At 40.9% G+C, this 24,731-nt stretch overlaps 2 protein-coding genes across 2 annotated transcripts; both read right to left on the bottom strand.

Moving 5' to 3' along the window:
* Nucleotides 1–4,602: 4,602 nt before the first annotated feature.
* LOC139433487 (zinc finger protein 892-like) lies at nt 4,603–7,106 on the bottom strand. Its single transcript, XM_071202521.1, has 3 exons — nt 7,071–7,106; nt 5,699–5,863; nt 4,603–5,472 (listed from the first exon to the last, which is right to left on the bottom strand). Exons 1-3 carry the CDS (start codon nt 7,104–7,106, stop codon nt 4,603–4,605), a joined length of 1,071 nt encoding a protein of 356 aa, XP_071058622.1.
* Nucleotides 7,107–19,845: 12,739 nt separating this feature from the next.
* On the bottom strand, nt 19,846–23,752 carry LOC117442965 (zinc finger protein 678-like). Its single transcript, XM_034078924.2, has 4 exons — nt 23,519–23,752; nt 22,669–22,734; nt 22,254–22,319; nt 19,846–21,358 (listed from the first exon to the last, which is right to left on the bottom strand). Exons 2-4 carry the CDS (start codon nt 22,699–22,701, stop codon nt 20,384–20,386), a joined length of 1,074 nt encoding a protein of 357 aa, XP_033934815.2. The 5' UTR covers nt 22,702–22,734; nt 23,519–23,752; the 3' UTR covers nt 19,846–20,383.
* Between the last annotated feature and the right edge of the window lie 979 nt (nt 23,753–24,731).

Genomic DNA, 24,731 nt, shown 5'->3' with positions numbered 1-24,731 from the left:
TTTATTCTTGAATCATTTCCTTTCTGAATGCAGAATTTAAATGGCCCATTTGAAGCTAAAGTACTTGAAGTAGCCTAGACTGGAGTCATCTTTGGAGCTGAGGGGATATCTAGGGGAGGGATGAAGGGTAATGTGTTCACTCCTCCATCCTTTTGTTCCTGGAGGTTTCACATCAAGTCTGAGAGGAGTCGTCTTTGAGCAACTACTGCACATTTACATTTCTAAATGTCTGTTTTCTGCTCTTTTTCAGAAGTGATAAAGAACATTGTGACATTCTTGTTTTGTTTGAACAAACATTGCTCTTGTGAAATCGTGATATGATATTATCTCATGTTCATTCTTTGACTTCATTTTGATGGCCGTTAGTTTTCTGTGTTCTCAGTAAATGTGATTCTTGCTGCTGTAATAATCTGAGCTGTACACTTAAAACGTGTTATGCTCTTTGATTCATCATTAAAAACTGTTTCATGTTTTATTAATAATTGTACTTTCTTCTGCGTTTTCAGTTTGATTCTGTTTGTTTATATTATCGGACTGTACTAAAGGAAAGAAGGCCTTAAAAAGAGACTCACATTCCTGCATGTTGGTTATGTTTTACAGCAGATTACAAACATGTCACTTCCTTCTCTCTGAGTACTTATACTTACACTCAAGTACAAGACCTGAGTACTTGTACTTATACTCAATTACCATATCTGAGTATTCCACCTAAAATGATCACAATACATTCAGCTATTCAACTTGTATTCAGATTTCTGATATATTTTACAGTGTTTGACTCATCACAGTTGAAGTAGTGGTACATGTTGTTCATGCTGTTTTAGATGTTTTAATGGGTGTCCTGGATTCCTACGAAGCAAAGGTTAGAACGTCGGCTCCGGTTCTCCAAGTCATCAACTTTAGACATCAGGAAGGAGTTATCTTTCTCAAGCTGTTTGTCTCGAGCGACACACTCGTGTACATTGTTCTCATTAGCCCCGACACGCTGCTCTAACAAATTGACCTGGTCTCCCAGACTAGACAGGGAATTGTGTATCCTGCTCAAGCTACTTTCACAATGTTCTTTATCACTTCTGAAAAAGAGCAGAAAACAGACATTTAGAAATGTAAATGTGCAGTAGTTGCTCAAAGACGACTCCTCTCAGACTTGATGTGAAACCTCCAGGAACAAAAGGATGGAGGAGTGAACACATTACCCTTCATCCCTCCCCTAGATATCCCCTCAGCTCCAAAGATGACTCCAGTCTAGTCTACTTCAAGTACTTTAGCTTCAAATGGGCCATTTAAATTCTGCATTCAGAAAGGAAATGATTCAAGAATAAAAGTAAAGATGCAGCACAAGATGTAAATATTTATTCAACGACCTTCCTTCACAGCAATTCAATGGAGATGGACTTTTGTATTTAAAACATTTAACTAAACACCTTTCTCCAGAAACATTGACTCTCAGTGAGTTTCAGTTATAACCTGGATAACTGCGACTGAATCTCACATTACAAGTATATTTAATGTTTATCTTCTCATACCCAACATGTCTTAGTGTTTTAAAGATCACTTAAAAGGTTAAAAAAAGCAAACTCAAACATTTCAATTGAACATAATTAGTATTATAATTATTTTTAACAGAATTAAACATATTCAGTGAATGTTGAGCAACTAAACATAGCAAGAACCTTTCTGAACTCGATGCTCACTAACATTGCAACTGCAGACATAACGGATAATGGATTAAGAAGTATTATACATACAGACCATATTAAGAACTGTATGTAAAAGATCCAGAGATGCTTCTATTTACAGATGTTCCCTGAAAGTCTCATTCACAGACAGCTAGTAGACAGATCATTGTTACTTTCAGCATCGCAGCAACAGCACAAGGTTGCTTTATCCAAATCAAAACACATTGGATCAACCAGAGCACTCACATATAGAGCTAAGTGTGTGAGGACAGCAGGGTTTCGGGAGGTCTGAATGTAGTCCATAAAAAAATCTGTTTTTAGAACGTAAAGTCACTGTTGGTCAGCTTTACATTTGGAGAAAAGCAGGAGGAATGCTAGACTCAGAAAAGGATCAGATGGAGGCAGAGTGAGTGCGTTGGTGGACCTTAAAGTGCCAGTGAAGTGCATTTTTTTGCGCCAAAATGAAATGGCAGTTTCATTCCTTACATATCATTGTGCCTGTTCATGGCTAAAATAATTTTAATTATTGATTAATTCATTATGAAAAATTAAAAAATATTTTTTAATAATAACGGCCGTCTGAGCCTACCGGAAGTTGCAGACGATAGCGGCGGTGACGTCACAAGATGGGCCCAGTTGTGATTGTAAACATGGCGGAGACTTTGGAAAGTGATACAAGTGTGAGAGAAATGATTGATTTTGACAGTTTTTCTCGATTTAATTCCATTTCCTGCCTTTCTACAAATATATTAGGGACTATAGTGTTAACAAATCCAAGAAAAATGTGTAATGTACATAATGAGTGTGCACACTTATCTAGTATCCTATCCATGTGAACCTGTTTTATTTGTGATGACCTCACACCCTCACCCGGGAAGATGTTTTTCTTTAAATTGAAGTTAAAGGCATCAATCTGGTGCACTTTGAGGGCAACATTAAGAGATTTATGGATACAGCTCTCAACACTCATATCAAACATATATTTCAATAATCAAAAAATATTGGAAGGATTTCTTAACCTATTTTATACAACTAACATAGATGGAAATATTTGTTTACATAGATCACCAAACCAACTGAGATAACTTAGGCTACAGTTTACAATCTAATCACTCAGAGTCCTTTACCTCCCTGAGCTGACGTTATCTCTCTCAGTCCAACAGGAGAGGACTCTCCCTCTTGAAACAGCTAATCTCCGTTAGCTCCGAGCTAGCACTAGATGCTAACAACAACCCTGTAACTCTCTCAGTCTCTCTTTCTCTCTCTCTCTCGAATCGACCAGTGGCCTTTATTTGTCATGAACAATCAACGAATCTACGAAACAATGACACTAGCCAGACTCACCTTCATCTTTTGGGAACAGAAACATCGCCACTTCGGCAGACTTGACATTACTACAGCCAGCGGCAATGCATCGCTTCCCGTGTGTTTTTCCTCCCTTTTTCTTCACTGTCGCCTCCATTGTCAGGTTTTCTCGATTGGCAATCACTTCCAGTCGACTCCGACACACTTTCCAGTAAAATACTCGCTCAAAAACTTTGATAAATTCGACTTTGAAACAGAGAAACAATACACTGTGATGAATGTAAACACTTCGGAGGCGACCATCTCGTGACGTCACGCAGTAGATCGCAAGCCACGCCCACGAAGGCGGAGGTCAACTGCGGATTTCACGGCAGCAAATTCAAAACTCATCAAATTAGTTGCTATTCCAACCATCTGATATGGGTTTCAATGGACAATTTTGGTCATTACTATATGTATTAGCATAACAGATCATGCACAGGCACACACTTCACGGGGTCTTTAAGATTACTACCACGAGAAAAGGTTTTCCCACACTCTTCACAGCTGTGTAGTTTCTCTCTTGTGTGAATGCAATAATGGCTCTCAACTCTTCTTGATTTAGTGAAATCTTTCCCACATTGGTCCCTGCTGAAAAGTTTGGGTTCCTTTCTTCTTCTCTGTTTCTAAAAAAGACAGATGGATAAAGAGTCAGTGAGAGGCTGTAATGCAGATGTATCTAAAAATAAGAGTCTGTAAAATAAACCCCACAAAGTTCACCTAGTAGGAAAATGTAATGTGGATGTATTAGTAATAACTATTTCTTAACTTGAGACTCACTTACTCTCTTTTGGAGTTTTTCAAATCTCACAGCCTTCTTTACTCACACAGAGAACACAATAAATAAACTGGTTACATGATAAAACACTTTAAAATATCCCTCAGTTAAAACAGGTACAACTTTTTTCCCCCCTTATTTTTTAAACATTAATGGCATTAAAAGTACATATACTAAATTAATAATAATAATCAGAATAATACTTTTTTATTCTCATTCTATTATTTGTTCTTAGTTAATCAAGGCCAAGCTTAAAAATATAATGCAAAGTGATTGGAAGTAATGATAAGGTAATAAACAGTATTGTAATGATGAGTAAAAGAGTCTCTTTGTGTCGACAAATTTAATGGGAAAAATAGAAAACAAGTTTTCGATCAGATTTACTGACAAAATAGAGAAAAAAGCATGCGTCACATTTTAGCCTAATTAACAAATCATAATCACTGTGCACAATGACAATAGTAGATAAAACATATCGAGTAAAATAAAATAAAAAGAGGCTCTATCAATCGGAAATGAAGATTATTCTATACAAAATACAATCAGTGAGCAATGACGTTTGAGTCTACCTCACAGTGATTATAGGGAAGTACAAACATAACACTACAACAGGAAATGCATCTCAACAGGACGTGTTTGGAAATGTTCAGGTGCGCACTTCTGCAAATGTGAGTATTATTCACAGAATTAACGTGTAGCATATATACAGATATGCTCACAAAACTAAAATACCTGAGAAGCACTAAAGCAATCAATATTTTCCCATCACCATCAGAGCGTAAGCTATGCTCTGAGAAAAGGTTAACGGTGTGCAGCGTGTGTGCGTTGGTGGACTTTGAGATTACTACGGCGAGAAAAGTTTTTCCCACAATGTTCACAGCTGTGTGGTTTCAGTCCCGTGTGAACCAGTAGGTGGACGGCAAGGTGATCCTGCCGGGAAAACGTTTTCTTACAGTGGTCACAGCTGTATGGTTTCTCTCCGGTGTGAATACGCCGGTATGTTTTTAATTGAACCCTCTGTCTAAATGTGGAGCTGCACTGGTCACAGCTGTATGGTTTCTTTCCAGTGTGAATGCTCTGGTGACTTCTCAAGCCGGAGGTCTGTGCAAAGACTGCTCCACATTCCTCACAGCTGTACGGTTTCTCTCTGGTGTGAACTCGCTGATGCATTTTGAGCTGAGAACTCTGATTGAAGGTTTTCCCACATTGGTCACACCAGAATACTTTCTCTTTAGTGTGAACAACCCGATGAAGTTTTAGGTAAGTTTTACTTTTAAAAGTTTTCCCACACTCATTGCAGATGTGCGGTCTCTCTTCTTGGTGAATGACTTTATGATTTGAAAGCTCACTGTGAGTGCGGAAGGCTTTGTCACATGTGTCGCAGATTTGCGGTTTCTCTCCTGTATGAAGCATTTTATGGATCACCATGGCTCCTGGATGAGAGAACCTTTTCCCACATTGGTCACAGCTGTAGGGTTGCTCTCCAGTGTGAACGCGTTGGTGGAGTTTTAGCCGATTCCGGTAGAAGAAAGTCGCCCCGCATTGGTCACAGTGGTGAAGACGTTTTCCGGTGTGAATCCTCTGGTGCACCTTTAAATACGCAACAGTTGTGAAGGATTTGTCACAGTGCTGACAGCTGTGGTTTTTGGGTCCATCTTTTCTCCTCGGTTTCTATTCAAGACAAACAGAAAGTTGATCCGACAAAAATAAGACATTTCTTGAAAACCTTGAATAATTTTAAGAGCTTTATTAATTTTTTTATACTGGTTTCTTGATAATATAGAAAAATGAATCTTTGTTTTTGACATTTTCTATTTTTCGGGACAAAATATACTTTTCAAGTTACGGTGGTGCACACATTTTTTATTTTTGTTTGAATTCCTTTAACTGCAGTTACCCTTGGCTTCTTCTTGAGATTGGACACAGTTATTTTCGGGTTGCTACCATCCTCCTTACTCGCCTCTTCCTCCCTCCTCTGTTCCTCCGTCCTCACCTCCTTGCTCCTCAGATTTTCCTCCAGGCAGAATAACGTCCTCTCACACATATTCTGCAGGTGAGTTGTCTGCAGGTATAGGGACAGGTAAGCTTTGTTATTTCTGAAAAGTATCGCATTTTTCAACAACAAAAAAGACATAATTGTCACAGAGTGAGAGAATCAGGACAGAATGAAGAGGAGACAAGTGGAAACAGAAAAGCAAGTTTAGAGTTATATAAAGCTGATACCAGGCTGTGACGAAGGGAACTTCGTCACTATGGACTGACGGCTTCAGGCCGGGTAATATGGCACTTTATTAGCGTGATTGCACAGTATATGTTGTCTGTGGCTGATGATTGTGTGCACCTGGTGTCCTGTGGTGTCTCCTCCCCCCTGACCTGTGTCTTGTTGTGCTGATTAGAGTGTGTGTATTTAGGCTCTGTTTCTCTGTCTGTTGAGAGGGCTGGGTGTGTGTGTGTGTGCGTGTGTGTGTGTGTGTGTGTGTGTGTGTGTGTGTGTGTGTGTGTGTGTGTGTGTGTGTGTGTGTGTGTGTGTGTGTGTGTGTGTGTGTGTGTGTGTGTGTGTGTGTGTGTGTGTGTGTGTGTGTGTGTGTGTGTGTGTGTGTGTGTGTGTGTGTGTGTGTGTGTGTGTGTGTGTGTGTGTGTGTGTGTGTGTGTGTGTGTGTGTGAGTGAGTGAGATCCTTGTGGCTGCAGGATGTGTGAAAGGAGAAACGCAGGATTGATTGAGGCGGTGAACTTTGTGCCCATGATTTTAATATAACCCACGTCGGGTTATATTTTTGGACGTTCTGCCTCCTTGCTTGGTCTGGGCCGCTCAACGGTCAGCTTCACACAGACCAAGGAAAGCAAAACAACGAAGATAAAGAACAAACGATCAAGAACAGAACAGAGGACACGAGCAGGGAAACCAGACAGGAAAATAGAGAAAGGAATGCAGGCCGATATACACACACAAACAAACCAATTCATTTGTATTCATTACACATAATGTTCAACCAATGGTAATCAATGTTTTTCTTTCATTCTGACTAAACCTAGAGTAATAGACACAGAACTACATTCAAATGATACATTTTTCATGTTACTTTTAACTTAGAAAATCCCAACAAAAAATGTACAAAATGTAATACATGTTTTGATTGCAGAATTTGATGAGGCAAAGAAACTGTAGATTGTAAGCCTTTGTGTCTGCTAGTCTCATGTTTTACTGTAATTACATTGAATATAAATGAAATACATGTATTTCCAAGAGTAAAAGTGTCTGCAAACTGACCTGAGAGGAGGATCCTGCTGCTGCGTTTCTCTCCATGCTTCTTCTCCGGATGTTTCTCTGAAGTCAACTCTAACTGGCACTAACCCTAAATATAACCCACTTTCACACCTCTCCCCACTTCCTGCAGACCCTCCTCCCCCACATTTGCAGCAATTGTTCAGCGACCACTTGAAACCTTCCCAGACAACAGGAGGAAGGTGTGAACCCAACCTTTGATGTCCTGTCCTCCTCCTTCTCCTGAGACGACCCCCCCCTGAGCCACAACACCTCTGCTAACTGAGCCTGATCCAAGACTCTGGTTGGGAGAGTTACTTTAAAATTGGGTTTTATGTAAGACAACAGAACAATGTGAACTTAGGCTGCGGCCCCACGAGGACGAAAACGGCTAAACGCATAGGATTAACGCAAACACAATCGCAAACGGCTTCCGTCCACATGCAATAATTATCCGGATAGTGTCTGCCCACACGAGACCGCTCCGTTTAGCTCCAACCGCTGGAGAAGCTGCAGTACATATGCAGGTCAGGAGCCTGTAGGTGGCGCTGTAACTTCCTCCACAAAAGCAGCGAAGAAGAAGGTTGTCATGGTTGCCCTTCTGTTTATTCTCCGCGGTGGGGGCCGAGGGAACCGGGCAGAGTTTTTCGACAGTCAGCGTGTATTAAAGTTGAAATCTTCCGGACAAAATTATAAAAGTGCCGGTCAAAGGTCTTCTTTGTTATTTATTGAGCTTTAAAACAAATGAATAACGACTCTATATAATATAATGATAAAATACACGGAGCCTCTCTTTTTCCTCCCTCTCTTCGGACAGCGTCAGTGTCTGTCTCATGCAGCAGCTCATCCAGTAATCAGTGACCCGGCCGACTGTAAAAATAAACATATTTATAACTAGTTTAGTTTGAGAGGTAATTAAAATAGCTAAGGGTGATGATCTGACTTGAAGTGTGTGTGTTGCTGCAGCGGGAGGAGCTGCAGGTGAGCAGAGCTGCGTGTCTCCGTCCTGTCAGATTAGACTTCACTCGCGAGAGAAAGATAAATAATCTGAATTCAGGGTGCAGTTTACTTTGACGTGGGGGTGAGCAGCAGAGGTGGGGAGAGGCGGGGCTATTGCCTCATCATTATTGCTGTAGATGTTGCACAAACAACTGTAGCATGGTCAATAGCGTCCGGAGCACGATAGCAACTCTGCGATCCGCCATTGTTGTTGTTGTTGGTGGCGAAACACTTCAGCACTGGCGCGGGGTAAGCGGAGGTGAGCAGAGGAGGTGGGGAGAGGCGGGGCTATTGCGCAATCACTATCAGTGATCTGAAAATGTCCGTATAGGGCGCACACACGTAGCTGTTTGACCCCCCAGAGAGTGGCGTATGCATTTCTATCCACCTTGGGACCCGTTGTCGTTTCCTCAGTCGTTTAGTGCCGTATTCGGTCGTCCTCGTGCGGCCGAACGGTCTATATGACACTAAACAGTAACGCAAACGACCGAATTCGTCCTCGTGGGGCCGCAGCCTAAGAAAATAAGAAACCAAGATATTTATGATCAAACATTATTTAATTTATAGAAAAACCTGCCAAAAAACCCAATGAGGGGCTTGTAGCTGTTGATCTGTCTGAGAATGAGGGAAGTCACCTTAAAATCCAGCAGCCAATCACACTGGACAAAACCCATACTGTTGAGAAACAAATGTCTCTTTGTGGTTCCCTTAAAGCCCCACACCAGTATGGTTTATCTCCCGTGTGAATAGGATGATGTCAAACTGTAAGAATAAGCAGTGCTGATCAAACAATAATCAAGATTCTGTTACTCTTATGTGTGTTTCTGCCCTCAGAAGTTTGCAGAAATGTATTTTAGTGCAATATTTAGCTGTAATTTGAGATCGTTTTTATAACAGACAGACGCCATTTTGTGCCTAACTTCAAGCAGAATCTTTCGAAGCTCGGATCAAACTGTACTTCTGTGGTCATGTTGCCTTCAGGGACTTTATGTATCCAGAGGAATATTGTACTTTTTTAACACGAAACTTGAATTCTCAAATATATATTTATTTTTTCAAAATAAATTGACTGTGAACACAGAAAAGAAACAGTCACAATGAAGTTAAATGATGAACATGAGAGAAATCAGATTATATCAGAGTTTCACAGAAAAAGGGTGTTTCTTCTCAAACCCAACATGTAAAGCAGAAAACAGACATTTAGAAATGTAAATGTGCAGTAGCTGCTCAGAGACGACTCCTCTCAGACTTGATGTGAAACCTCCAGGAACAAAAGGAAGGAGCTGTGAACACATTACCCTTCATCCCTCCCCCTACATCCCCCCCTTGATCCACCCTCCTCTCCAAAGATGACTCCAGGCTAGTCTACTTCAAGTACTACAGCTTCAAATGGGCCATTTAAATTCTGACAGGGGATGTGTGTTCAAAACATTGCAAACTTGAATAAATAATTGTAACCATTTATTTTTGCCAGACTTATCACTGAATATCGTTCTTAATGTGATGCCAAGTCCATCTGAGACCTGTGTGCCTTCAGACAGCCTCCAAGTGAAGCACAGGTTGTTTACTCACAGTTTGAAAGCAGCGTGGAGAAGTCTTCAGCTGTGGCGAGCTCCGCCCAGGATCAACTGATACGACTTCTGTGGCTTGTTCTTGTTGTCTGTCTTATATTTGTATCATGTATCATTATTAATATGACGTCGAGTTGATTTGAGAACCGTTTATACTTTCATACCATCTGTTAGTGAAACATACAGTCATACAGAAGAAGCGATCGAAATGTGTATTTCCTGGTTATTCGACAAAGGCCACGCCCCTGATACATCTGCCTATACCGTTATAGAATATCACCAGTTGTTCGGCCCACATCTTGTTCGGTAACACCTGTTCTGCTGCTGATAGCTTATTATCTTAACTTAATCGATCGTTTTAAAACTCTTGATCACGGCAACTGCCTGACGTTGTAATCACACGTTACTACAGCTTAAGCACTCACAACTCTCCTTCTCTTAGCGACTGTAACTCCACAGTTGCCTACACTCTTTTCGGGTTTGCTAACGGTAGCTACTTTAGCTTGATAGCTAGCCATGGCTCTTTCCCCACCCTCGGGTGTTATTTCCTGCTCTTCCTGTCTCATGTTTGGTTACTTCCCGGCCTCCTTTACTGGTAAGGATACATGTGTTAAATGTAGTATAGTTGTTAGGTTGGAGGCGGGAATCATAGCCATAGAAGCCCGGCTCCGCATCTTAGAAAGTAACTCAGCTACAGTAAAGCCCATGTTAGCCAGTGCGGACCGGCCAAAGGTAGCTCCTCTTAGCCGTCCCCCGGCAACTCCCGAGCAGCAGGGAGGCTGGGTGACTGTTCAGAAGGGGCATAACGCGAAATACACGAGATACATGAATTTAGAGACCGAAGCCTCCACAGTCACATGCATTCCGGGGGCCAGAGCGGGCGACGTTGAGGCGCATCTTAAACTGCTGGCTAAAAATAAACGTAAATACAGTAGGATTGTTATTCACGTCGGTGGTAATGATGTTCGTTTACGCCAATCAGAATGCACCAAACTTAATGTGGAGTCGGTGTGTAGTTATGCTAAAACAATGTCGGACACCGTAATCTTCTCTGGTCCCCTCCCCAATCTGATCAATGATGACATGTATAGCCGCATGTCATCATTTCAGCGCTGGTTGTCTTGGTGGTGCCCAGCAAACAATGTGGGCTTCGTAAATAATTGGACAGCCTTCTGGGGAAAACCTGGTCTGATTAAGAGAGACGGCATTCACCCTACTTTGGAAGGTGCAGATCTCATTTCGGCAAACATTTCAGGGCTTTGTGGACTTAATCCATGACGAAGTGGAGTTGAGACCAGGAGGCGGAGTCGCAGTCTTACACGCTTCTCTGCGCTCTCTCCTAGGCAGTCATCCATAGGAATCCCGAACCCAATAAAATACCCAATATTAGCGGTGTGTGTGTCCGCCCAAGGACAATTTAAGGTAAACCTAATAGAGGTGTCATACATAATAACCTAATAAAAGTAAATGTAACAACTCCTACAGTGCAACAAAACAGGAAGATTAAATGTGGTCTCTTAAACATAAGATCTCTAGCATCTAAAGCAATATTGGTAAATGATTTAATATCAGATTATAATATTGATATATGCTGTCTCACTGAAACTTGGTTGAGACATGAAGAATATGTCAGCATAAATGAGGCCACTCCACCCAGCCATGTCAACACTCATATTGCTCGAGGCACGGGCCGAGGAGGTGGAGTTGCAGCAATCTTTGACTCAAGTTTACTTATCAATACTAAACCAAAATGTAATTATACCTCCTTTGAAAGCCTCGTTTTTAGTCTTACGCATCCGACCTGGAACACTGTGCAGCCAATCTTATTTGTTACAGTGTATCGTGCACCAGGTCCTTATTCAGAATTCTTATCAGAATTCTCTGAGTTTTTATCAACTTTGGTTCTTAAAACAGACAAAGTAATTATCGTAGGTGACTTTAATATTCATGTTGACGATGATAAAAATAGCCTTACTGTTGCATTTAACTCTATATTAGATTCTGTTGGTTTCTGTCAGAGTGTAAATAAACCAACCCACTGCTATAATCACACTCTCGACCTTGTTCTGACTTATGGTATTGAAATTGAGCAACTATTAGTCGAACCGCATAATCCTGCTTTATCCAACCATTTCTTAGCAACTTCTGAAGTACTGTTACGAGACTACAAAGCATTAGTCAAAAGCTCCTGCAGCAGAAACCTATCTGTTAGTGCTATAGCCACATTATATTATATATGCTTCCGCTAGGCAATATTATAAGGAATCATTCTGTACATTTTCATTGTTATGCGGATGATACTCAACTATATTTATCAATCAAGCCTGATTACATTTATCATCTAAATACGCGTGGGCCGGTGCGTCTGAACGTCCCGGGCCGAATTTGTGTCCTAGTCCGCCCCTGCTTTTGTATCTCTCTTCATACCTCCGCACTTCGCCTTGGCCATCACACACACAGACACCAAAACCCACAACCCCTTGCGGCTGATACTCTTGAAGTGGCAGGCCAAGGCTTAGGGCCCTTCTCACTTCGGTTAAATGGATTCCTTGCCTCCCTCACTTGCGTCGTTTCCCTGTGACTAGTCCCTCCCACCAGGGAAGCATGGAGAGACGCAAGGAAACCACGAGAAGCAGGGCAATTAGTTTTAAGAGCAATGGGACGTCCTTTCCTCCGGAGCGTCACGTGAAGCGACGTCCGTTTGTGATGACGCTGCACAGCTGATCGTCTGACAGCAGCTCTGTCCCCGCTATTTCCACACACACCCCTCTGTTAGTACACATTTACTGACACAAACATTTGTATCATCTGTTGTAGATCCAAATACATACAAATAAAATAAGAACTAATTCTCAAAAAAGATAAACGCCATTCTTAAAATGTATAAACGAATAATAGTTTGATTAATATTGATTAGAGTGCACAAAATAAATAAAATAATTGAGAGAAGAAGAGATATGTTATCTATCAAAACCCAGTTAGATTAACATTCATTGGATTGCACAATTTGTTTGTTTGTGTGGATATGTAGCACATTAACATTTTAATAGCACTTAATGACTGAATGGAAATGACAATAAATGAAAATGTAAAACGAAAAAAGCGATCATGAAAATGCTTCCAAAAAATGAATAAAATGATTGTTGCCCACGTTGTTGTTCAGATATATCTCATATTTGTAACTAAATGAAACATGAATTGAAACAAAGCACGGTATAAACTGAGTAGTGACTCCCGTGAGGTTCATGTGTTTTCTTCACTCCGCTGGGAAACGGCTCTCATGTCAAGAAGCATCAGATCAGTGCATCGTCCAATCAGTGAGCGATACACAGTAAGGGGGCGGGGCGAGTGTCTGAGGATTTAATCGAAGGATGGTCTGGTGGTTCCTCGATTATAGCTCCTCGATCCTCCGGCAAAAATAAGGCCATTGGGACGCAACTCAAGATGGCGCAGACAAATCAACTTCCGATGAGACCGAGACCGAGGAGAGAGGAAATGAAAAATAAGAGAAGTGAGAAGGGCCCTTAGGAACCTTCCTAACCCGGAAGTCCCCCAGTGGCAGCCATGATAAGTGCTGTTCAAATTCTCTACATGATAGGAAAGGAGGTTTCAAACTCATTTATAGCCTCCTTTAGCTTAGGAACCACTGGACCTCCCTCACCGAAAAAAGAGGAGAACATGCTGCCCCACAATGCATTGCAGCCGCAGCATTTGCCGTTACACAACATTCGGCCGTTCACGGAAATAAACAATTATGACGGAGAAATGATATCATGAAAGTTACGGTGCTTATTAAGCATTTTAAAACATAGGTGGTAAGTTGCCAAAGTGCTTTGTTCTGAACGTTCATCAGTATTATAATCAAAGAGAGAAATATGAACGTTAGTTTTTACTGAAATGATCAAATAAAGTCAACATTTCAGTCTTTACTGAGCTGTGTGGGGTTTGTTCAACTTCTAAAAGATGTTTGAATGGTGATATACACAGTGACAGATGTTAAGGACTAACGTTTATAATAAATACATCTGTATTGATTTAAGATCTTTTCATAGTTCATACGTATTGGGATCATCACAAGCATAAGTTTCACTTTCATTTTTAATTTCAATTCCAACTTTGGTCCTGAAGAATATGTTTCTCTGTTGTCCTCGTTCATAAAGCAAAGCAGCAGCATCAGAGCACGGTGCAGAGTCTCTGGATGAGTTCACAGCAGTCCCTCGTTCTTATTGAACATCCATGTTGTAGTCCGCTGTGTAGAAAACTGTAGTTTCCATAGTTCCCCCACAGCAGCAGACGCACATTCAGGACGTCCGCTGGCGCATCATAAACACGTCGGATAGTGAAAGTGCAGTCGGATTCTCTAAAGTACCGCAGTCTCTTCTCCTAAGTCCTTTTGAATTCTCCTATCCACTATCCCTTAACCCCGTGACCTTTCACTCAGAGGTCAAGGAATAGACGATAGGGTTATAATTTAGGAGCTGATTTTTGGATTATCCGACCGCAGCCCAAGCCTGTAACACTTTCAATACAATTTCAAGCTAGTTTCAAAGATGTATTTGTAAAGTTGTGCTGTGTTTTGTAAGAATGAAATTGCTGTGCAAACGGACCCCCCTCCACGAATACACCATAAGTCCATGCAGGCACGACCACGTTTCAGGTCAGCTGGACAGCAAGTTCGAATCCATGTTGGTTGTTCCAAAGGTCAGTATCATAATATTTAAATATTGATATGTAAGATACAAATACACATACATACATACATACATACATGCGTATATATATAATTATATAATATTTTCAGGAATTTAAGTCAAACCATCTGTGTGTACTGTTGGGACACAAACACATGATGATACAAGTACTGTGGATGCTGGGATTCAGTGCAACCTGCAGCTAACCCTCCCTGAAAGGGACATAATTGATGAGGAAAAAGAGCTTGAGGCCGACAATAGTCAACATGAAGAGGATAATCAAAATGATCATCTTTATAGCCCATCAGACGTGGAATCTGATTCGTCAGCTGAGGAGTTTCGCTTTGTCAGGTTTTTTAAAATGTTGCTACATTATCATTATGCAGGGTCGGATCCAGCTATCTATTGCAGACTTGATCATTTTACTCTTTGTCCATTTCACAGGGACAGTGACAACCAGGACGACAATGATCCACTTAGGAGTAAGCTTCTGCTTGTGTTCATGTCTTCCCTGATGTCACTATTCACCCATTGTCCGAAGAGAACTCGCCAGGTCGCCTTCGGAGAACAATGGGCACATTTGTGGAAATCGATCAAAAACTGCAAACATTGTGGTTTTCAAAGGCAATATTTTTAAATGATGACCATGCAAAATATGTATTAGAGAATGATATTTGTGGCCATGATTGACAGGTGGTCATATTCATGAGATACTCATACAGGTTGTATAGTATGATAGAAAATGTAATGAATATATTTTTCTCACAGGTCATGGCAGAGTCAACCTTTTATTGATAAAACTCCTGCTGGAAATCTGCTGTTGTCAGCAGGAATTCTTTTTGCGGGTACATCACCAACAAAAGTGCTGAGGGTACTGAAGTCCATCAACTGCTACACCATCACAACAAGGATATTTCTGAATCATCCGAGGAAATTCCTTCAACCTGCAATCAAGACAGTCTGGACCAAGAATCGGAACAACATTGCGCAGAAACTGAAGTAGACGAACAAAAACAAAGAACTGGTGTTAGGAGGGGATGGACGTTGTGCCAAGTATGGATCCTATACCATACAAGACCTCACAATAAACAAGATGTTGGATGTTCAATTAGTGCAGGTCAGTATTAGTGAATGTATCCTATGTTATGAATAGCCTCCTCCAAATACTTTATAGCCAAACACAGCTGAGAATATTTTCTATCGAACACAAAACAATATAATTTCAGGAGTGGTTTTTTTTGGCCGATGCATTTCAAGCTCAAAGCATTAACCATGTTTACAAATATGACCGCTGAAAATCAAATGCTCTATGATAGCCATCTTTATCAAATATATTATGTGTGTTCTGAATGTATTTCCAGAGTAATGAAGTCCCTTCAAGTGTCCACATGGAAAAAGAGGGGCTTGTGCGATGTGTCCAGTTCTTGGAGAGTGAAAACCTCGTCATGAAGACAATTGTGACAGACACACACAGATCAACAAATGGCTGAAGGAAAACCAAGAACATGTGGACCATCGGTTCAACGTTTGGCACCTTGCAAAAAGTAGGTTAATTTTTAAACTATAGTAGAATTATAATTCTCCAATTCACTACAATTATAAAAAAATAAATAAAAAATACTGCACTTTCTATTTTATAGACCTAAAAAACAACTGGTAAAGCTTGCAAAGGACAAGCAATGTACCGATATTGGGGAATGGATACAATCCATTCTGAACCATCTGTATTGGTGTGCCGTATCAACTCCGGATGGAAATGGAGAAATGATTGCTGAAAAATGGCTGTCCCTCAACAACCACATTATAAACATTCACACCAAACATTGCAGAGTGTTCGAGAAATGTGCCCATGGTCGGCTGCCTGCAGCTCAGAACCGCAAGAAAAAATTTCTCAAAGCAGGTAATAATATTTTCTACGACAATGGACCACACACCAAATGTTGTGTTGGAATGTTTTTGTGTCTTCAGTAAAGAAAAATGGTATGCAGTGAAGAACTAATATTTTTTCTATTATCGTATATCCTTTTTTGATTGTGTATTTTCAGATTCAGTGCCAGCACTAAAGCTGAATAAAGTTGTCAGCCAGAAAGCTTTTGTCAGAAATGTCAAGAAGATGTCACCTTCACAGGAAACCTACGGGGTGGAAGTATACCACAGTATAGTCAACCAGTTTGCCCCAAAGATGTATGCATACTCGTACACTGGCATGTATTGCATCCATCCATCCATCCATCTTCTCCCGCTTATCCGTGGTCGGGTCGCGGGGGTAGCAGTTCCAGCAGAGAGCCCCAAACTTTCTTTTCCCTTGCGACATCAACCAGCTCTGACTGGGGGATCCCAAGGCGCTCCCAGGCCAGCGAAGAGATATAATCCCTCCACCTGGTCCTAGGTCTAGCCCTTGGTCTCTTCCCAGCTGGACGTGCCTGGAACACCTCCCTAGGGAGGCGCCCAGGTGGCATCCTAACTAGGTGCCCGAACCACCTCAACTGGCTTCTTTCGACGCGAAGGAGGAGCGGCTCAACTCCGAGTCCCTCCCTGATGACCGAACTTCTCACCTTATCTCTAAGGGAGACACCAGCCACCCGGCGGAGGAAACCCATCTCGGCCGCTTGCATCCGCGATCTCGTTCTTTCGGTCATGACCCATCCTTCATGACCATAGGTGAGGGTAGGAGGCATGTATTGCAGGTAAAGTATAATATGAATCTCATCAGAAAATACTAGACTTCAACTTTATTTGCTTATTTATCTATTTGCAAGTGTGCCTGCTACATTATCTCTCTCTCTATACAATACAATACATGTATTTATTTTGTAGGTTGATCCTAGCAGCACTGCACTACAATGAGAACTCTGGCAGGAAGCATGCCAAAACCAGTACAGGACAACTCCAATACACTGTGAAATTCCCCAAAGCAAAGAAAGGTGGTCATGTAGTTAGACGTGTGAATACAGCAGCTACATATGGTAAGAAAGTGAAAGTGAGAGTATAATAACATTAATTATACCGTTTTACCAAATTAATGAAAAACATTCAATCTTGGAAAATATAATTGTGTAAATATTGAAAATTGAGCTATGTGAGAATGGAGTGTACAGTTTCAACTACAATGATTACTTGTGCAAAGTGCCTCAGGGCATGCTATGCATAATTGGGGGACTAGAAAATATAGTATATAATTCTTTATTATAAAACATCTTTTTTGCAGAGTATGTTACCGAACTCTTGACCGAGACTCTACGCTTGTGCGAAAACAATGTCGATGAGGAACCTTTCGATGTACCAGATCAGCAGTCGGTGGGAAAAACCAGACAAGAGAGAGGCTGTTGTGCTGTTTAGAAGCAGATGTAATCACTAACATGTGTGAACACAAGTAACTTACTCATTACGTGGCTGATCACCTGCTTGTTGTCTGTCCCTCTTTGAATAATGATGATAGGCTGTCTGCAACACCCAAACATCCAGACAATTTGATTGGAATTCTGGGTGATCTATTACGCCGGCTATGTTTGCACCATTGTGAAGCTGACCGTTGAGCGGCCCGACCAAGCAAGGAGGCAGAGGCATAGAATTAAAATATAACCCGGTGTGGTCATTTATTCATCGCTGTGGTACAGGATACACAGCCTCAATATTGCTGCCCAGGTGAACACAGTCACCAGCCACAAGGATCTCACCCACACTACCAGCCTTCACCAAACAGGAAACACAGAGCCTAAATACACACCCACCCACTAATCAGCAATTAGACACAGGTGAGGGGGGAGCAACACTTAGACACAGGTGGGGGGGGGGAGGAGACAACACAGGGCACCAGGTGAACATAATCAGGAGTAACAGAAAGAACGGGAGGGGGAACACTTTTCAAAATAAAAGACATGTGCAATATACAAGGCCCGAAGCCGTTGGTCGACAGTGACGAAGTTACCTTCGTCACAACCGTCTCCCTCATATTCATTGAATTCCTCCATTTTGGCCACCATGACATCCTTTTCTTGGCAGCATTGGCACTCTTCAATTGTTTCCATGATTGTACATTTTTCACATGTACACCTAAATGTACAAAAAATACTTCTGTGGTGAGTTCCAAGCCTAGCAGAGTGTGATGCAGTAACCTGAGCCAAGTGTCTATGAATTATAATCAAATGTATACCAGTCTGTGTTCTGTTGCCTGAGCCAAGTGTGCCTGCTATTTATTATTATTGATTTACTATGTATTGAGAATTTCTATGAATTAAAGTCAAATGTATATACCAGTCTGTGTTCTGTTGCCGCACCGGATCTCCGCCAAATCCAGGATCATCGTCCCCATGTTCGCTCCCGTCTGTATCTCTACCGCTACTTGAATACTGTGGCTCAAACTGGTATGGTTCCACCACATTAGACTTGCCCGCATGATCTGATTCTACCACATCCTCCTCAATAAAATCCTCCTCTTCTTGAAAGTGCACCGAGTCTATTGACGACTCACTGTCACTCGATTCTGTCGAAATATCCGAGCCAGAGTCCGACATCAGCCATATAGTTAGTGTATTATTCAAAAAGTGTTCTACTCGTGACGTGCATTGCGTCACTAACCGGCGAAAGTTATTTGGTCCGGAGCGGTCATGTAACATCGGAAGCGAGCATGGAAAGTTGTAATAAATCACGATTTATAAATACAGCGGGCATATTGTCATTAATGACAAATGATGTCCCATTAATAAAAGTATATATTATCCTAATAAGAACAGTATTGTCCTTCATTTCGTAAGCTCTTTAAGTGTTTTGAGTTAGCTTAGTCTTTTTTTGCACAATGTATAAAAAGTTCCCTTCTTGAATATCTGCAAGACTTTCCTCTCGTCATACCAATACTGCATATTTATTATTTTATTTTAACGAATAGTTTGTCATTATACTGTGCGCATCATTATTATTTTTGAGTATATATATATATATTACATGTATATATAGCTATATCAATTTTCTAATAGTTTTGTACTATTTTTTGGTCCTTTTATTACAAATGATGTAACTGAAATGTATATAGTGTCTTTCATACTCAAAGCAAATTAATTAATTATTCAAATCTATAATAAAAGGGGAAAACGATAAACGAAAATATAAATGACTAAATAAATAAAACTAATCAGAATACTACATTACATTACATTTAGCTGACGCTTTTATCCAAAGCGACATACAATAAGTACATTCGACCAGGAAGACACAACCTTGAAGAAAACAGAATCATATAGAACATCAGGTTTCAAAGAGCCAATCGTTTCAAGTGCTACTCAACTGGCTTTAGATAAGCCAGTCCTTTATTAGTATATAAGTGCTCTGTTAGCAGTTCTTTGTTAGTCATTCTATCGCTCGAAGTGGAGTCGAAAGAGATGAGTTTTCAGTCTATATACTATATGTATATATATTTGAATTCTCGTTCTATTATTTGTTGCTAGTAAACCAAGACAGAGCTTAAAAATATAATGCAAAGTGATTTGAAGTCATTATATATTTCTAATGATGAGTCAAAGAGTCTTTATGTGTCGACAACTTTAATGAGAAAATAGAAAACAAGTTTTAAGTTTACAGCTCAGATTATTCCAGCAGCAAGAATCACATTTACTGAGAATACAGAAAACTAATGGCAGTCACAATGAAGTCAAATAATGAACATGAGATCATATTATATCAGAGTTTCACTAGAACAAGGTTTATTCCAACAAAACAAGAACGTCACAAATGTACTTTATCACTTCTCATACCTAACGTTTCTTAGTGTTTTGAACACCACTTAAAAATAAAAAAGTACCAAAAAGGCCACTCAAACATTTCAATTGAACCAAAACATGGAATAAAAACAATTCAGTCAACGTTACACACAGAAAAGTGTGAAACGACTGGTTTATCTAAAATAAAAAAACATTTGTATTAACCAGAGCACTCTTATATAGAGCTAAGAGTGTGAGGACAGCAGGATTTTTGGGACGTCTGAATTTAGACCATAAAAAACATGTTTATTAGAATGTAAAGTCACTGTTGGTCAGCTTTACATTTGTAGAACACAGAGGGAATGCTAGCTTGACTCAGAAAAGGATAAGATGGAGGCAGAGTGAGTGCGCTGGTGGGATCTAAGGGATCTGATCTGAGTAAAGGCTTTCCCACATTGTTCACAGCTGTGTGGTTTATCTCCAGTGTGAATCCGATGATGGCTCTTAAGATGACCTGATCTAGAGAATGACTTGTCACACTGGAGACAGCTGTATGGTTTCTCTCCAGTGTGAATACGATTATGTTTTTTGAGCTCACTTGATGTAGTGAAAGTTTTCCCACACTCTTCACAGCTGTGTGGTTTTTCTCCTGTGTGAATACGATGATGGCTCTTAAGATGACTTGATGTAGTGAATGACTTGTCACACTGTTCACAGCTGTATGGTTTCTCTCCAGTGTGAATACGATGATGTACTGTGAGTTCAATTGATTGAGTAAAGGTTTTCCCGCACTGTTCACACAAGTATGGTCTCTCTCCTGTGTGAATACGATGATGGATTGAGAGATTTCTTGATGTAGTGAAAGTTTTCCCACACTTTTCACACCAGTATGGTTTATGTCCTGTGTGAATACGAAGATGGATTTTGAGTTTATCTGATCTAGTGAAAGTTTTCCCACACTCTTCACAGCTGTACGGTTTCTCTCCCGTGTGAATACGATGATGAGATGAAAGCTGACTTTTCTGAGCAAATGTTTTCCCACACTCTTCACAGCGGTGTGGTTTCTCTCCAGTATGAATGCGCTGATGAGATGAAAGGTGACCTTTCCGAGCAAAGGTTTTCCCACACTGGTCACAGCTGTACGGTTTTTCTCCAGTGTGAATGCGCTCATGAGCCTTTAAAGTAGGAGATGTTGAGAAGGATTTGTTACACTGGTCACAGCTGTACGGTTTATCTCCAGTGTGAATGCGCTGATGAATCTTTAAAGTATTAGATGATGAGAAGGATTTGTTACACTGGTCACAGATGTGAGGTCCGGTTTGCTTTATTCTTCTCCGTTCCTAAAATATACAGCGAGAGACAAAGAGTCAGTGAGAAGCCATTGTGCAGAGATCTACAAAAATAAAACAAGCCCATTTGATTTCATATGACCAAATCATACTTAATCAAATTTGAATGTTTTCTTTTATTTCAATGACTTTAGTTAATAAACTTGAAATTTGACCTTATTGCTGACATTCGCAATGATTTTATTTTTTACAGATTTCTGAATGTCTTTCTTTCAGAATTTAAATCAGATTTTTCTCCACATATTCAAAATTCTCATTTTACAGAAGTAATTGTTATTTTCAGGATGTTTTCATAATTCTTACTTTTTCCTTAGAATTGAGATTTTTCCCAAACTTGATTATATTTACATGTTTCAGAATTAAAACTTTTTTTCAATATTAGGATTTTCCCAAACTCTTATAATAATCAGAATTTTTCTGAATTATAATTTTGACATTTTTGAACATCAGCAAGAGAGGACTCTTTAAAGTAGAGACACTACATACTGATATACACCTGAACATCAGCAGGAGAGGACTCTTTAAAGTAGAGACACTACATACTGATATACACCTGAACATCAGCAGGAGAGGACTCTTTAAAGTAGAGACACTACATACTGATATACACCTGAACATCAGCAGGAGAGGACTCTTTAAAGTAGAGACACTACATACTGATATACACCAGAACATCAGCAGGAGAGGACTCTTTAAAGTAGAGACACTACACACTGATATAATCAGTAAAATACTAAAATAAGAGTCTGTAAAATAAACCCCACAATGTTCAAGTTTATTTTCTCCTTAAATAAAAGTACAGGTTTAACGTCCTTAAATAACCCACATGACCCCCAGTGTGAGGGGTAACAGAAATAGAGTATATTGTGATGAAGTGAACACTGACCTCAGGTCTGGGGGCCTCGTTGTTCTCCTCCAGGCTGCTCTCTGTGCTGCTTCTCCTGCTGGCTCTCTGGAACAAGTATTAACACGACAGTCACCACAAAACCAATGTAGAATGCAACAGTTTGGTGATGTCAATGGGTCGCAGGCGTGATGCAGTTAATGCAAGCAAATGATTTGCAACTAAATACTAAGCATTATTTTAAGCATCTGTTCCTATACTTTTGTCCACTTGAATGATGGGTGTGTGTAAACACAATGTGCTATCTTCTCAGGTGCTTAACAGATCTCGATGCTGAAATACTGGCCCTCCTGATGTCACACCACATAGTTCTCAGTTTACAGCACACATAAAGCAATTGGCCTGGCTGTTACAATAGTCTGAGGGGACTGTATGTTGAGATGAAGTGAACACTGACCTGAGCTCTGGGGGTGTCTTTGTTCTCCTCCATGCTGCTCTCAGAGCTCCTTCTCTGCCTGGGTCTCTGAAACAAGTATTAACAATACAGTCAACACAAAACCAATCTACAGCTGAGAAGTAGCTCAGCAGCAGAGGTGGGAAGACATTAACTCCATCCTGCTAGCAGGTTGGGGTCAGAAGGAAAGGCCCTTCACGAACACACTCCGCCAGAGGTGAACAGTGTTTGTAGAAACCCACCGCGTCCCTACACCACGCGTCACTGATGAACCATCACATCTCTCCCCCTCCGCTAACCGCAGCCCTGTCTGAGCGGTAGCATGTTAGCCGGTCGAGCTGAATGGCAGATTCTGGGATGTTGTCGTTTAGCCGTGAACACGTACACAGCACTCTGTCACCCCACTCCGGGTCGAGCGGAGGAGTCTTATGGTGTCCATGTTATTGTCTGATGAGCTAACATTAGCCATGATGCTCGGAATAGCGGGCCTGTGTGGGCTAGCTGCTAGCCTAGCTCGGATGCCTCCGCGCTTACCCCTCTTCTGCTTCCTCCCACACCGCTTGCGGCGTCTCCTATTCGGCATGTAGGTAGCAGGCGAGGATGAACGCATTCCAAAGCCGCCAAGTACCTCTCGGTCTACGCTAAAGACTCGGGAGAGCTAGGGGCCGCTGCTGCTGTCTGCGCCGCCATCTTTAGAGAGGCGAGCCTGCTGTGAGGAACGATCGATGAACAGCTCCAAATACAAAAAGTACTAAGTATTATCAGTTTTAAAGTACTCAGTGTTATAGTAAACGTACTCGGTAATCTTAGGAGTACAAGTACACAGTGTTATAGTAAAAGTACACAGTATTACCCGGTGTTTCTGCTACTCTTTGTTCTTCAGTTTGTTGATGTTCATCGGCTAGCATGAAGCAGCTAGCAGCAGATAAGGACCCGGATGAAGAGGTGGACTTGTTCTAAAGCTCCTCTCGTCTCTTCTTCTCCCGAGAGAAACGGGATGTATTCTAATATATCACAGATAGATATTAGAGAGCTGATAGAGACTCCGACCGATGGAAGTTTAACAACAACTGGATCGTGCCTGAGAGCAGAAGTACCCGGATGAGGGCCCACAGAGCATGCGCAGTAGAGTTTTCCCTTAAGCCCCGCCTCCACTCTCTGTCAGTTCATTTCATTTCATTTCAAACCTTTATTTATTCAGATTGGTCCCATTGAGATCATAGATCTCTTTTTCGAGGCAGACCTGCAGCATATAGGTTCCACATGAAACATAAAACAATAAAGGACATTATACATTATATTTACAGGATACATAGTTATAGACATTTACAAGTGCCCATAGTATCTGCAAGCATTTCATTTACCCTAGCTTTAAAGACATGCAGAGGAATGAGATGCTCAGTTTCAATTCTTGCTGAAGATTGTTCCAGCAAGTGGAGCTGCGCACATAAAAGCTGTCTTACCTCAGACAGTCCTTGCTCTTGGCACATCCAACAAGACTACATCCTGTGACCTCAGACAATAGCTGCTTGCAACTCTCTGTGTTATCAGAGAGCAGATATAATACGGGAGTTTACCCAACAAAGCTTTATAGATAAAAGTGTACCAGTGACTGAGCCTCCGTACAGAGAGAGATGGTAAACCTGCCTTGGCATACAGGCGACAGTGATGAGTCAGCGCTTTACAATTTGTGACAAATCTCAGAGCACTGTGATACGCAGCATCTAACCTGACCAGGTAATTGGCAGGTGCATTCATATAGACCAGATCCCCAGAGTCCAGCACAGGTCAAAGGTCACAGAGCCTTCTCCTGGCCTCAAGGAGAAACAGGACTTGTTCCTGTAGAAGAAACCTAGCCTCACCCTCAGCTTTTTAAGCAGGTTATTGACCTGAAGTTTAAAAGAGAGACAATCATCAAGCCAGATACCAAGGTATTTGTAACAGGTAACCACTTTGAGTACTTGTCCGTGCGTAGTTACAATATCTAAAACAGGCTCTGGTGTCTGTTTAGCTTTAGAAAGAGCATTACCTTGGTTTGATCCACATTTAAAAGAAGCTTTAGTTCA

This window comes from Pseudochaenichthys georgianus, unplaced genomic scaffold, assembly GCF_902827115.2.
Source record: "Pseudochaenichthys georgianus unplaced genomic scaffold, fPseGeo1.2 scaffold_511_arrow_ctg1, whole genome shotgun sequence".
Classification (NCBI taxonomy): Eukaryota; Metazoa; Chordata; class Actinopteri; order Perciformes; family Channichthyidae; genus Pseudochaenichthys; species Pseudochaenichthys georgianus.
The sequence above is the reverse complement of the archived record's forward strand: the minus strand, read 5'-3'. Positions and strand labels throughout refer to the sequence as shown.

Coding starts and splice junctions, on each gene's coding strand:
- LOC139433487 (XM_071202521.1), bottom strand. CDS start 7,106: ATGGAGAGAAACGCAGCAGCAGGATCCTCCTCTCAG. Junction 5,864..7,070: donor CAGCAGGATCCTCCTCTCAG/GTCAGTTTGCAG, acceptor CTATACCTGCAG/ACAACTCACCTGCAGAATAT. Junction 5,473..5,698: donor ATCTCAAGAAGAAGCCAAGG/GTAACTGCAGTT, acceptor TGTCTTGAATAG/AAACCGAGGAGAAAAGATGG.
- LOC117442965 (XM_034078924.2), bottom strand. CDS start 22,701: ATGGAGGAGAACAAAGACACCCCCAGAGCTCAG. Junction 22,320..22,668: donor AAGACACCCCCAGAGCTCAG/GTCAGTGTTCAC, acceptor TACTTGTTCCAG/AGAGCCAGCAGGAGAAGCAG. Junction 21,359..22,253: donor ACGAGGCCCCCAGACCTGAG/GTCAGTGTTCAC, acceptor TGTATATTTTAG/GAACGGAGAAGAATAAAGCA.